Source organism: Capsicum annuum, chromosome 7 (assembly GCF_002878395.1).
Source record: "Capsicum annuum cultivar UCD-10X-F1 chromosome 7, UCD10Xv1.1, whole genome shotgun sequence".
Lineage (NCBI taxonomy): Eukaryota > Viridiplantae > Streptophyta > Magnoliopsida > Solanales > Solanaceae > Capsicum > Capsicum annuum.
This window is the reverse complement of record NC_061117.1, coordinates 214,597,750-214,613,295: the sequence shown is the minus strand read 5'-3', so window position 1 is coordinate 214,613,295 and position 15,546 is coordinate 214,597,750. Positions and strand designations below refer to the sequence as shown.

The window sequence follows — 15,546 nt, the reverse complement described above, 5'->3', positions numbered from 1 at the left end:
AACCCCTCTTGCCTTCCGTATCTATCGTACAAAAACTGCAAGGAAGCCCAATCTTTTTCCATCGATTCTTCTTTTGAGTTCCGTATGTTCATGAGTTTGCAGAATTTGTTTATCGAAATGAGTCTCGGAGCGATAAGTTTCTTCCGATGCATATCCCCATATCCAACATAGGCCGCTATCTCCTTTACAGTAGGAGTCAACTCAAAATTCAAAAAATGAAACACATTGTTCTTCGGGTCCCAGAAGGTTAGTAACGCATCAATCACCTCCCTATTAGGATTTATTGTCATAATACTCATCAAAAAATCCAAATACTTATGTATCTCGTTACAATCCATAACCTGAAGCGGTACACTCCCATCTCTCTTCCTCTTTGATCGCTTTCCACGGACAAGGGGAGACATTTTATACCTATTGACAAGGACATGAAATTAATAAATGTCTCGATTTAGGCTGAAATTTTGAAAAAGAATTTTTAACTTGACTTGTGAGAACTATCGCAACTCTTAAATTGAGACTTAGATGTAAAGAACAATTTTATCAAAAATCAAAGCGAGAGAAACAAGACTGACAATATTTTTAAGAAAAACACTTATTTAAATTGACTCTTTCAAAAACTTTGCAATAACAGACTTCTAGACAATTTTACCTATATGTTTGAAGACAATACTCCCTAAGTACATTTGAAAGAAGAAAAAAAAGGATTTAGAAATAAAGAAAGGAAGAATGATTGTTTTATGTATGAAGTTGTATAAAATTTTAGTCTCACGACCCCTAAAGGTTCAGGACAGTTAAAATATTTTATATATTTTATTATTTTAAAAAAAATTCAGCTCACAACCCCTAAAGGTTCAGGCTATTATGATTTTTATGTTAAAATTAATTTTGAAAATAAAAAGAAAAAGTAAAATAAAGACAATAATATTCATGAAAATAATCATTTTTCTTATTATTATTATTTTTTCAAAAATATCCTTCAATAAATTTGTGAATAAATATATTATCATCATCATTTTTTTTTTCAAAATCAAGGTCATATCCCGAATAGGACTACCTACGTATTCCACTAAAAAGTGAAAATCAGACCCTCGTATTTCATGAAGATTGTAAAAACTATGTTGCTGTATATCTAAAATTTTTCTTTATTTTTTAAAAATGAAATTTTTCTTTCAAAAATGATTAACTAAATTTGAGGATAAATTAATCTCTCGCATTTTAAAATTGCCTAAAAGCCGGTCAATAATTTAAATAGTCTTCCAAATTAATGTCAAAGAGCATGTAGGATGCACATGTTGGTCTTTATAAATTAGGTCACCTGTCCTAGACAGACCCGGCCCCTGTGCCGAGTTCCGCTAAGTCAAATGCATATGATGCAAATAAAGCGGCACCTAATAGGGATAACCAGATTTTGAGTTTTCAATTTTTCTAAGTTTAAACCTAATAGGGATAGGTGTCTAGACTGGCTTTCCTGAGCGAACACTCGAGCCGGGGAGGGACAACTTGATCGGTAGCAGGGCAACACCGCGTTCATTGTCGATCCAAACCCCGCCTAACATGTGTGACTATTTACTTCACCAAGTGCCTTGACACTCCGGCTATCTCAAAAACAAGGTGGGATGAATATGCTGCATTCCCTCTATCCTATTTCAGAGACTCAGAGGAGGTACGCGAGAGAAGACAATATATAATGCAGTTCAAATAATATCAAAGCAGTAAATGAGCAACAAGTAGCACATAAGGCCAACAAATATAATATTAACAATAATTAAAGCAAGTATAAGTCAATATAAAAAGGTCGAATTCTTATTATTCCCCAGCGTTGTCGCCAGAGATGTCACACCCCTTTTGCGCCAGAAGGGATCGAGTTCGAAGGGTTTTTCCAGTTAAAGTGATGATTTTGAATAGGGATTATTTTATTAATAGAGTCGCCACTTGGAATTGAGTTATGGTGTTCCAAGTCACCTTTTTGAATCCCAAATAAAAAGAAATGACTCTTTATTGTGGTCTGCTAAAACAGAAGACTGGGTAAGGAATTCTGTTGATCGAGGGGAAGGTGTTAGGCACCCCTCGAATCCCGTGGTTCTAGCACAGTCGCTTTTATTGACTTATCTTAACTTAAACTATTTTGATAATTATGTAGAAGCCTAGATTCGCTCATTTTTTAATATCTAAAATTATTTGTTTATGCCTCTTATATTAAATAAATCAATGAAAATTAATTTTAGAAAAGTATTTGTCAAGGTGCATTATTGCATCCTTGGATTTTAAATGTCCCAAAAATATGCGTACACCGCATTCTTAATTGAGACGGACATTTTTAAACCTAAGAATTTTACCTAACGTTAAAGGTATTAAATTGTCTTTTGTAAACTCAAAACAATTTTATTTATTCGAAACACTATTTATTCTTAATAATAAAAATAAAAAAATAAACATAAAATAAAATTATAACAATTTATTTGTTCAAAAGTTTAATTAAACTTAACAAAATTTTGAGAAAAATTCAATCTAGGCAGATAATCAATAATAAAATTATTAGACTTTATTAATAACTACGAACAAAAATAGTAATTCGTTTAAAAACGGTCAACTTGTTTAATAACTAATTATGAAACTTGTTAATAATAATGAGACAAAATAAAATAAAGTAATAATAATAATATTAATAATAATAAAATAATGAAAATACACAACTAACTATGTTTTAACCATATTCTGCTAAAAGAAAAAAAATTAAAATAATAATAATAACAACAACAAAAAAATATAATTTATTAAATCTATTTTTTTTAAATTAATATAAACTAAATAGTATATTATGAGATGACTCCAATTCCCAAAATTTTATCCTAACATGGAGAAAGGAAATTTGAGAAGAAAAAAAACAAGAAAACGTATTCCATCTCCAACATAACTTCGAGGAGTCAACTTTCGATTTCTAGTTTTGAATGGTTTGATTACTGATTTGGGTTGGAATAGTAGAGTACCGGAATGGGGTTGGGCTGATCATCAGTTTCATGACTGCTACCGGCAATAATTCGCCGGAATTTTGATAACCGAAAAGGGAGAGGTGCGATGAGTCTCCGGCGCTAGTGGCGCAAATCCGGTGAAAGATCAGCCGAGAGGGAAGCGATGGGCTTCGTTGATGGTGGTGGATCCGGTTAGCGGAGAAAGGGGAAAAAGGGTGACGCTGAAAAAAAATGGCGATCGTCGGAAAAGCAATCCAATATTTTGATCATTTTTTTTCGTTTTCTCTCTCTATCTCTCGATTTCTATCTCACTTCTTTTTTAATTTTTTTTACTCTTTCCGTTGTATGCGTGCCTATGCGCATGTGAGGATCTGTGAATAGGCGTATGTACTGTGTATTGTTGTGTGAAATAGTGTGAATGGTCCTGTGTATATCGAAAGCCTATTAATTTTCTGTACATCTATTTCTTTTCCGGTTTAAATTTTAACCAAACAATGTTACATACAATAAATAACATTCAATACATAATAACATATGAATTCATATAATAAATTAACAACATCTATTGAATAATACATGAAATTTGTTTAAACAATTTTATTCATATTTTTTATTTCTAATAAATTCATACGATAAATAATATAGGATCAAAGTGAAACCTGTATTAATTTTGAACAGAAACACGAAGTTGTTACCAAAATTTTCAAACAAAATTCTAACTTCGAATCTTGTTTTTCTCTCTTTTGTTTCTCAATTGGTGTTTTTCTTTGTCTGAGTGAATGTTTGAAAAGTACGTAAAAAGCCCTCCTTTTTTTTATCTAGATAGAGAGTCTTTATATAATAGGACTATTGAGAGGGAACGGTTAAAAGCAGATAAGGGGAGGGGGGAATTTAAAATTTAAAAATCTTTTCCCTTTTTTTAAAAAAATTATTATTTTATATATATATAGAAAATATTAGTAGTAATAATAATAATAAAATAAAATAATAATAATGAATAATATAATAATAATTAATTAATTTATATTTAACAAAATATAATAACAATTTATAAATAGACAAAAAATAAATATAATAATAACTATTAATTTATTTATTAAAATTTATAAAAGAAAACATATATTTTTAATTTTTATATTATTTGAAATTAGAATAAAAATCAAAATAATATGTGATTAAATATAAAAATATAATATATTTAATATCGATAAACAAGTTAAAATTTAGGGAGGATAAAAAATCACGTGTCTACAGGTATCACTTGAACTGCATGATGAAATTATTACAAGGCTGACAGTGTATGAGGACAAGAGTGGATAAGCAAGGAAACTCAGATTTGTTTCAAATGCTACGATTAAGGAGAAGATAATTGCACCATTCAGAAGTTGAGTTGATCAAGAAGTTTTAGATAATTGAAGCAGAGTTGATTCAGGAGTTCTACAAGATAAAGAAGAAGAGTTCTACTCAATCTAGGAGAGAGAGAGGCGACAGCAACAAAAGAGTGAAACTACCTGGAAGTCCTATTGAATATAGAAGATTACATCAACTAAAGGACTCCATCAGTAGTTGGCTTAAATACATGAAACGACATTCAAGTGTTTCACTCATGCACTGATAAGATAGTCAACAATCAGCAAAATAGTTCACTCACTTGAAGAAGAGCCTGGTCCTTTACTTAGCAAGTCTTAGACTGTATGTAATAGATAGGTTTTTTGAGTTGTAATGAGTCATTGTTCTAGTCTCAGTGATCTATAAACTGAGTTAGGAGTTGTGTCTTCAAGTTAGGAAACTCGAAGACTTGGGAACACTTATCTTGGGAAGATTTGTGTTTTTATAGTTATAGGTGTTGGAAGTTTTAATTCCTAATTTACAAGAAGTCTTGTTAATTTGTTGATTGTTGAGGCTCAAGAGTTATAGTGAAGTTGGGGTTAAATCCTGTAAAGGTACAGGTCGTGGTTTTTTACACCTTTCTTGAGCCGGATGTTTTCCACGTAAAAATACTATGTTCTGCTTTTACTTCTGTGAACCACGTTTACTTACTTGTTTCACAAATAGTCAACCAGTAGAGTAAAATATTAAAATTAGTAGAGCAACCACTCTAACATAGGGCATAGTGAAAGATACAGCACGTGGAACTTTGGTTTCTCAAGTCTCCATCTACTATTCTCCAGAAAACCAACTCTGTGCTCATCAGTGAATATACAGAAGCAACTGTGAACAATATAATTAACCTTTGACATACGTCTTTCTTTGATGATGTTTATGCAGCTTATATATATAAGGTTTCAAATCTTGTAACTTCTTTTTAATTTTATGATGGTAGGGATCGTTTGGTAGTTGATTAGAATTATACGGGTATTAGTAATGCATGTATTAAGAATGTGGGTACGTATTAGTTATGTGAGTATTAGTCTTATAATTCTATCTTTAACCTATCTAGCTTGCATAATTCTATCTTTAACCTATCTAGCTTGCATAAGATAATACACCAATTCTCTCATGACTTAAACAGGTATTAGTTATGCGATTTTCTAAATTACAAATCGAATGTCTTATTAATTTTATACATGAATAATTTTTTTACTTGATAGCTATAAATGTTATAGAACTTATACAAAAGTTAATACATGGATAAGCTACCTCTTTGTTAGTATTCAACTTAGCTTGTTCACATACCTTGATTAATTATAGTCTACGGTAGTTACCACTTCTCACCAAATGCCAGATAATTTTATTCACCAAGATTTAGACAAACAAAATAGAATGTCCAATATTTTTTTTCTCCGTTAAAATTTGAACCTAGAGGATTGAAATCTCATGATTCACCCCTCATTTCATTGATCACTAGATCACCCCATGCTTCAAATCTTGAATACTTCACTTTAATGCAGGAAATAAAATCCTTCGATACCGTGTATGAAGAATTGATTACTAATCTCATAACAGAAGCATCCGCGGAGCTATAGGGATCATCTGAATTTTTTCCGTCTCAATTTATATGATATAGTTCGAGTTTCATATGTAGCCTTTTTATTTAGACCAAGCATTTGAAAATACAATCTTTTTAACTTTTGAAAAATAATTACATATTTAGAAACTACATAAAAGTATTATAAGTTATAAAAATTAACAACTTAAATCGCGGTCAAAAATTTTCTTTTATTTACTCTTGTAATGCAAATTATATCATATGAGTAACTAATTAGGACAAGGGAGTACTTGATATATTCGCTGTTGCTTCAAAAGAAAACAGTGTTCGACTAATTTATGTCCTTTAATTTTGCAAATTTAGAAAAACTAGTCAAAGCCGGAAAAAAACCTTGTGCCTTAGCTACTACTGGAGTACTACATACACTATCTTCTTTTATTTTATTTTATTTTCAAGAAAAAAAGGTAGGAAAAGGGAAATTCAATTAAAGCTGGGGAAACATACTTTCGAATGCCAGTATGTTTAGGCTAAAGCTACTAGTTGTTTCACTGTCCATAAGTTTGAGCTAGTAGTAAGTACTTCCCAGTGCAAGATCTTCAAGTCTTAGACCGGACCCGTTTGATTATCTGAGATGAAATTATGATTTGAAATGGTAATGTAAGATTATGATTTGAAATTATGAGATGACGATGAAGTTTTGTCTGGACATGTGATTTAGACTTTTTTGGGTTGTATATTTACTTATGAACATAAAAATCTCCTAAATTATGAAAACTATTAAAATTGTCTCAATTCATTATACAATTTTATCAAATAAACAAAAGTTTATAGCAAAGTATAATACACAATCACAAAGTTATTATAAACAAAACAAAAAAAAATACATTTGTTGATTAAACTTTAGTTTAATAAAAAAAGTAAAACGGAACATAAATTGTCGTGCGCTACTCTTTAATAATCCTCCCACATAGGGAAAGTTGGAGTTGATTTGAAGTAATAATAGATTTTATGTTGGTGATCCTAAAAGTTACATGAGATATAAATAATTTAAAGAGTAATAATATGAACTATTAATATTATTTACACACAAATAAATGGTGGGGTATTAATTTTTTTATAAAATATAAATTTGTGAATCAACTTTTGTATTCAAGAAAATCCAAAATCATGATATGAAATTCAAATCACACTTTTTTTTGAAGAATTTGAGATTTTATATCATGATATGAAATAATATATGCATACGCTGATTTCATCTCATGATTTCAAAATTCAAATTACACACTTCATATCGCAAGTCCAAATGCCTGCCTAGACAAAATATTATAGGAGTTTACTCCGCTGTCTGCTCTCTGTTTTGCGATTAGATGTAAGGCCATTTCCCCCTTTTAAGGTTGATATTTTTGCTTAGTTTTATCTACATGGTAGGTGTTTTTATTTTTTTTATTTTTTTTTCAAAAAAATCTGCAGTCGCTATACCCTTCAAATGTGTACACTGAATAAACCCCCCACTGTGTAGTAGCCTGTGAGACAGGCTCATGACTCAAAGACATTAAGAGGAAAATTGATCCCAGATAGCTATGATGGGTTATCACCCTCCAAACCAATGAGTCAGTCCCGAAGGACGACATGGTAGGTGTTAAAAGCCAAATCTGCTGGGCAGTTGACTTTAAAAAAAAAAAAAAAATACGAAAGAGCAAATAACAGCTTAAATTTGAACTAGGATAACACCTCAGCAGTCAGCTCAATTCTGCAGGAGTACTTTTAGTGTCTTTTTTTTTTCTTTTTACGAATTTATATGTCTAGCGTCTTTCTATTCGCACTTTAAAAAATTTACTTATTTTAAAATATTAAAATAAATCCCAATAATTTACTTGCACTGGACTAGAAGGAGTACTAAGGATAAAATAAAAAATATTAATTTTATTTTAAATTTTTAAAATGCTAAATAATTTAATATAGTACTAACTTTTAGAAATCACGACAAATGAGACGAAGAGTGTAACATTCAGATGTTATGTTGTTAGGCTTAATCTTGAGATATTTCACCTTCTCTTATTCAATCTGGGATTATTTCACCCATCTCTCATGCGTAATACTTAGTATTATAATTATAATTTTAAATAATTTAGTTGGTATACCAAAATGATCCCTTAAGAGGATAATTTGGAATCTTTTTGTAGTCATTAGTTATGACAGATAAAGGGGTTACCACTTTTTGGGAAATATTTCTACTTTTGTGATATTGAAGAGATAGAATTTCTCTGAGTCAAACATCTTAAAAAAAAAGTGTAAGCCCTATTAGTTAACTGGCGCACTACACAATCTAGGGATAAGTGCTTAGGTTAAAAAAATAGTACTCCTCGTAATATCTTTTAGGATTTGTTAAACTAGATTTAGGTCACGTGTATACAATACTTCTTAACCAAATTTATGACAGTGGTCGTGATTTACTAGTAATAAACTACTATTAGGGTGTAGCGAGGTAGGGCTGGAGGGTTCATTTAAATTCTTTTAGTCAAAATATTATACTAATTAAATATCTATATATATAGTAGATGTTGGATGTTCTTTTGACTTCTTCATGCATTTACTTGTTCATATTTTAAATTCTATTTGGTGAAAATTTTGCTCCACCACTCTCCTGGACCTAACCAAACTTCTTTTTTTCCAGAAATGCCTATAAAGAATGCATAGGCCATTTTTCTTTTTCAACTTTCTTGGGAGGCCAAGGTATGGTAAAGTGAAATGGAAAGGGGAAATCTTATCCATAGTGATAAATTTGAAGTGATAATAGTGATTATTTTATATGATTAAGTAATAACAGTCTATATATGTACAAGCACATTTGATGTATTTGAGATGTTATAAACACAAAATGTGGACAGTGTTTTTTTATTGGGAGGCTTGCTGAGAATGAACATTATTGCATTTCTAAGATATAATAATAAATATACCATAGAAGCTTTATGATTAAACAATTATTCATTTATCAAATAGACAATTTTATTATAATAACATTAAGGGAAAAATATGAACTTATAACTATGTGAAGATTAAAATTGCAGATACTGATTTTTTGATAGATCTCTTAGGATGATCTATAGATGATGACATCCTTTTTGAGTTATTATGGAAGATTGTCGATATTTGTTGAAAGTGAACAACGTCATTATCACACATATCTCGAGGGAGAAATTATACTTGCTTAGGTGATCGCGCCTTGTTATTGATATTACGGTTGCACTATTTTGCTATTAATTGTCATGTTTCTCTTCACTGTCATTTTTTTTTACTTTCGACTTCATCTGCTTCACTTCAGTCGAGAGAATCTTTTGAAAACAGTCTCTCTACCTCAAAAAGGTAATGGCAAGACCTGCCTACGCTAACCCTCTCCCAAATTCGTGAAATTTTACTAAGTATATTAGTATTGTTACTAGTTTAACTGCACGTGCCTCGCACGTGTAACATTTGATTATTTCAAAGTAAATAATTTTTTCTATTGCAGAGATTTTTAATGAGGTGCAAAAAGTTTAAATTACTTTTCAAAACTCCTTCACACTTTAATATAGTAATGTAAACATGAACATATATTTTAGTGTAAGCACATGTATATTTTGCCACAAGTTTAAAGTGGTTGATGGGTTAATCGTGTTTGCGTTTTTCATGCAGTACCTCTTTCTCTTGCTGTCAGGGGCTAAGAGAAATACATCAATTTGAACCATGCACTGAGGTACGATAATTTTTTATATTCAAATTTTTTTATTATTTTTAAAGTCAAATCTTTACAAAATCATTGATTACATTCTTATTATGTACTTAAAACTTTTTAAAATTTGGTACTTCTTAATTTTTTTTATTCTAACGTTTTTATACTTGTTTATAATTTTTTGTAAATCTTTTTAAAATTAAATTTAGTTGATTTAGAATTCTCAAACTAATAAAAAAATATTAATCATCAAAAAAATAGTTATTCTCATAATAATAGTCATCTAATTATTAGTTTTCATATTAGTTAATTATTTTTCCACTTTAATTATAATAGTAGAAGATTTCGATTGAAAATTTGAGGATAAAAATAAAATAATGATAAAAAAACGTGTAGAAAAGGTAGTATGAAAGCTCATCATATATCTAGGAATTTGACTTTCTTTACATTTAGGAGTCACATAAATTATATTTTAGGATTTTATAGAAAGAAAAAAGGGAAAAAAAAACGTAAACAAGAGCTAAAAGAAGAAAAGTTTCCATATATAGGAGTTTGAGTTCCACATAATTAGGAGTCTATCAAAAAACCAAAATAAATAAATTAGATTGTACGTTTTCTACCGAAATAAAAACATGCTTTTTAATATTTAAATATTTCATCATAAATATATTTAATTAATTTTCAACTCTTAAATATTAGGAAAATAGTGAAAAAAACTATTTTGTCTAAACCAAAAACTTTTAATGAAGGACAAAAAGTTTAAATAATATTTCTAAGGCCTTCACACTTTTAATATATTATAGATATCTATATTATAGATATAGATATAAATATAGATTATAGATATCTGGAGGGAGACAAATAAGTGTGTAGATTTCAAACAAACAAGAGCAACAAACATATAAAAGAGTTGCTAAAAGACACTCTAGGATATGAAATTTCTCTCCTAACAAACTTAACAGTAGTCACGTAGCTCATGAACTGTATTAAAAAGATTATCACGTAATTTTTTGATGTACCAAAAAGAAAAAAATTATCTAATATCATAACTTAACTTATCTAAACTACTTAAAATCTCTATCCTTTGATTAATTACTAAAATTCCTAGATAATATACCCTCTTTAAATTTTCTGATACATCAGTATCACCCTAAAAAATTGAATATATTAATTTTCCTCGTAAAAATTTGATTGAATTATCTTCTATTTAATAATATTATTAAAATTAAATTATATACTCCCTCCGTTCTAAATTATTCGTCTCAAATTTTCTAATTTGATTTCTCATTTTACTTGTCTTTTTTTATTAATCAAGAAGAGACAAAAAAAAAAATTTCATGTTTTACCCTTTGCATTAATTACTTTTTTTAGTCAAATTAAAATATAAACATCATTTAATAGGGGTACTATGATAAATTAGATATGTTATTAATTACTTTTTTTAATCAATGTGTCATCTCAATTTGGGACGGATAATTTGGCAGGAAGGGAGTAGCCAAGTATATTAATTGCCACTCCTTCGCTAGTGCTTTGTGCCACCTCTTCCATAACAAAGTAATAAAAACTCATAATCTTGAATTAAAATCGAAAAAACTCAACGTACTCTCATTTTTTCTTCTTCTTCCATAGCTTCTCATCCAATCTCAATTGAAGATTCAAATTCTCCTCCTTGACCACCAACTCAACGCACTCATGACGTCGTCATTAACCGTCCTATTGAGTCTCCCACAAAACGAAGCATTTGATGTCGCAAGGCGGGTTAAGAAGGAGACAATTCACTGCTAATACAGTAATGATGGTGACATTGAGATACGTAAGAATGATGTATTTAGTAGAAAATATGACAAAAGATTATGTATCGATTGATTTTCTGCATTACTAATACATTCGATTCATGTATTGAAATGAGATATGAATTACTAATACATACAAATTATGTATATCGGCCTGGGTATCTCTTGAAAATATATCAAAAATTATGTATCAAATATTTTTTGTGTTACTGATACATAAGAATTATGTATTCGTTGCAGTGATTTTTTGGTGGAAGATGGTGTTTCACCGATTGGCTGGTTGGAGCAACGATGGTGGTGACGATTATTTGTTTTTCAACGAGGAAGAGGAATTTGATTTTTGGGTATGAGATATAGCTGGAACATTGGTCAGCTATTGAGAGTTTAACGGGTTAGAGCCTGCGGCGATTTTGGTTGCCACGACAATGCAAGTTCGCCGGAGATGTGGTGGCGCTTGTTGTTGTTTGAAGAATCATGATCTTTTTTTGAATTTCAAATTTTAAAATGATTAAGAAATTTTGGGAATTTATGAAGAAATTTTAACGAAAGTAGCGTGATTTGCTTCATTAATTGAACAGATTTTTGTTAATTCCTTAAAAAGTGTATCGAGAATTGATGTATCAAAAGGTTATTTATGTATCTAAAAGTGGTAAATGTAGAGATACGAAGTAATTAGGTGTTAAAGGGTTGGAATTTATTAAGTTTCCAAGAAAAAATTGATCCCAAAATTGAAGGAATACCACCACAGTACCAGCCCAAATTATACTGGATCGTCTTGTCCACTCGATTTAGGCCCAGTTTATCACCGAGGCCCATTTGACATATATTAAACCCAAATTACCCTGGCCACATACACAGTAATAGCATACCTCCTTTTCTGTGTCAACTGGAAATAAAGCCGAACTAAAACCTCCTCCAGTTTAGTAAGCAAACACTTTTTAACATTCAAAATTTGAATATTTTTTCCCCTTTCATTTACTATAATGTCTGATAAAGATTCAATGAATGCAGTTATTTTGAGAAACTTTTTGTACCATTTTCCCTAAGCCTCTTCTTGATGAACAAAGTTAAAAAATTTTATCCATTTTTTCCAATCATTAGAGTCAAAAAGAAAAATTTTGTGTGTTGAAATTTGATTATCCAAGAAATGCTTTTCTTGGATTTAGCAATATGACGGTGTCATTGTACACAAGCTAAAACAGTTAGCAGTTACGAGAGAGTGGTGCACTAAAGCTCCTGCTGTGCACCGGATTCAGGGAAGATACCATTTACCCTGGACCTCTTCTTGATAAAGTTCAAATTTTTACCCACTTTTTTCATTCCTTAGAGTCAAAAAACCAATTTGTGTGATGAAATGATTTGCTTGAATTATAGCAATATGAAGTTGTCATTGTACTACACAGCTAAAATAGCCTACAGGTTGTTGAGTTCCAAAGCTAAATGGGGACCTCAAGTTAGTGCAAAGAGTAAAACAAAAAGTTGTAGGAGTGAATTCATAGGCAATAAAAAACCTAAAGTGAAGTTAACTGACCAGCAAAATCAAATCTTGGAAGCAATTTCAAAAGGGAATTCTATTTTCATTACTGGTTCAGCAGGGACTGGAAAGACCTATTTACTTCAGCATATCATTAGTGAACTTAGGAAGATTCATGGGAAATCTCGGGTTTTCGTTATAGCTTCAACTGGGGTTGCTGCTTGTTCCCTGAATGGACAGACCCTTCATTCATTTGCTGGTATTGGACTTGGTGATGCTAGTAATGTGGATTTGCTCTCTAAGGTTACATTGGATAAGAGAGCGTATCGTAGATGGAATAAAGCTAGGGCCTTGGTTATCGATGAAATTAGCATGATTAGCGGTGAGGTTTTTGATAATCTTGAGTTCATTGCAAGGAGTATTAGAAGTGAAGAATTAGGCTGTGAGGAGAAGATTTGGGGTGGGATACAGTTAGTTGTGAGTGGAGACTTTTTTCAGCTTCCACCGGTTATTAGTAACAAGGGACAACAGAAGGAATTTGCTTTTGAAGCAGATTGTTGGAATGCGAGTTTTGATATGCAAATTGAAGTTAAAACTATCTTTAAGCAATCAGATGCACAGCTTATAAAACTGCTGCAGGAGATTAGGAAAGGGAAGTATGATTCCGAGGATTTGAAGTTATTAGACCAATGCTGCTCTAAGGTGGAGCCAGATTCTTCAGCTGTTCAGCTTTACCCAAGGATTGAGGATGTGAATAGAGTGAATGCTCAACGACTTGACCATTTAGATGAGGTACTGTTTCATTAACAAGCTCTTGATAGTGGTAAAGATCCTTGGAAGAAGCAGCTCAAGAATGGAATTGCACCTGAGTTGCTCAAATTATGTGTAGGATCTAGGGTGCTTTTGACAAAGAACATTGATGTTATTGGTGGACTTGTGAATGGTGCTACTGGTACAGTCTTTGACTTTGCTGTTGTTCAAGAAACTCATAAATTATATGACCGTGAGATTTCTGATATTTGCGGAAATGGTAACTTGCTACCTGTCGTTAGATTTGATTCTGGGCAAGAAGTGATGATCGGTCTAGAAAGATGGTATGTAATGGAGGGAGATGAAGCTGTTGCGATGCGAAATCAAATTCCCCTCATATTGGCTTGGGCTCTAAGCATTCATAAATGTCAAGGGATGACTCTAAACAACCTCCATACAGACCTCTACCGGGGTTTTTGGCTTTGGGATGGTATATGTTGCTCTTTCGCGTGTTAAAAGCTTGGATGGCCTTCATCTAGTCAATTTCAATCCGTTAAAGATTAAGGCAAACCCCAAGGTTTTGAAGTTCTATGAAAGATTGTCTGGAACAAAAAGAAGACGGTGTAACCGATGAAATAGCATGGTTGAAATTACAATGTGATCGTGTTCTAGCATAAGTAGAACTACTGCTGGGAAAGGATAAATATTACAAGTACTTTCAGTTTTAACAAGTTTTATTCTAGAAATAGGCTTCATAATCTAGGGACTAACACGTACGGTACCACAGCCATTTACTGGCTAACTACTTCTTCAATAGCAGAGGTCCAACGTTATCTCCAGTTGCCTTATTATGCTTCACGTGGCTTCCGTCACATAGAGGAAAAGTCCCAGACCTCCAACACCTGCAGTAAGGAGTAAGAGGTTTAGAGAGTTCAGTTACGAGAACAGAGTCCACCACTTTTGTTTCATCCTTCCTAATATCTGGATTTACAGCTTCCGCACGAACCACCATCCGCCTTGGCCTCGCCCTGAACGAAGACAATGCGCCGCCGCCGCCGCATGAGAATCCACCTTGAATTATGCTAGTAGTCGATGCCATTGATGTCGATGTTCTTTTCTGTTATTTGGGAGTGAACGTGAACTAGCCTAAATAAATGAAGAGGAGAGACAAGGGGTGATGGATGTGTGGCGACCACGGTTCTCCCTTGGCCAAATCGATCGAGTGGAAGCTACATTATCCACGTTCCTAAATTTTGTGATTTCTATTCCACGGGGAAATTGAAGGAATTTATGCAAGTTTCCATGAAAAAATTCAACTATAAATAACATAAATATCAATCCTTTTAGAAATAATTATATTATCTCTCACATTTTAATTACTTTACTCTCCCTATTAATATACACTGGTATATGTACCCACGCGATGCACGGATAAAATATTTAATATCGAATGCCTTTTTCTCGTGGTAAAGTCATATTACCTTAAACATTCAGCAACAATCTTATAAAAAAAAAATATTAGATTTTTTAAGAATATTATTCACAATTTAAAAATATAGATTCTTAATTATCCTCTTCCCTGATAAATCATATTAGTTTAAACATTCAACAACAACCTTACAGAAAAAACCAGCTACCATATCATATCTCAATCATGAAAAAAGAAAAAAAGAAAAAAAAAACTACCCCTTACCCTCACCTCCATCTCCACCCCTCACTCCCTCCCTTTCATTCCTTCTCCAGTCTCTAATAAAATCTATACGAAAAACATTTATATAATTGTAAAAACAACTTTTATGTTTTATTCTTTATAAGAATATTGTTACAATTTAAAGATATAGAGATTCTTAATTACTCCCTTTTCTCCCTCCCTCTTTCCCTCCTCTAATTAAATTTTATATGAGTAAAAATAATATGTAATT

At 31.4% G+C, this 15,546-nt stretch overlaps 2 protein-coding genes across 2 annotated transcripts; one reads left to right on the top strand and one right to left on the bottom strand.

Annotated features, from left to right (window-relative positions):
• The first annotated feature begins 12,778 nt into the window (after positions 1 to 12,778).
• Positions 12,779 to 14,140, top strand: LOC107876861 (ATP-dependent DNA helicase pfh1-like). Its single transcript, XM_016723686.2, has 2 exons — positions 12,779 to 13,666; positions 13,715 to 14,140. Exons 1-2 carry the CDS (start codon positions 12,779 to 12,781, stop codon positions 14,138 to 14,140), a joined length of 1,314 nt encoding a protein of 437 aa, XP_016579172.2.
• Positions 14,141 to 14,227: 87 nt separating this feature from the next.
• On the bottom strand, positions 14,228 to 14,868 carry LOC107877353 (CDGSH iron-sulfur domain-containing protein NEET). The gene has a single exon (XM_016724013.2). The coding sequence runs from the start codon at positions 14,721 to 14,723 to the stop codon at positions 14,427 to 14,429; it is 297 nt and encodes a 98-aa protein (XP_016579499.2). The 5' UTR covers positions 14,724 to 14,868; the 3' UTR covers positions 14,228 to 14,426.
• Positions 14,869 to 15,546: the final 678 nt, after the last annotated feature.

Excerpts from the sequence above, each read along its gene's own strand:
- LOC107876861 (XM_016723686.2), top strand. The coding sequence starts at position 12,779 with ATGAAGTTGTCATTGTACTACACAGCTAAAATAGCCTACAGGTTGTTG. Across the intron at positions 13,667-13,714 it reads GACTTGACCATTTAGATGAG|AAGCAGCTCAAGAATGGAAT; the intron begins GTACTGTTTCAT and ends GATCCTTGGAAG.
- LOC107877353 (XM_016724013.2), bottom strand. The coding sequence starts at position 14,723 with ATGGCATCGACTACTAGCATAATTCAAGGTGGATTCTCATGCGGCGGC.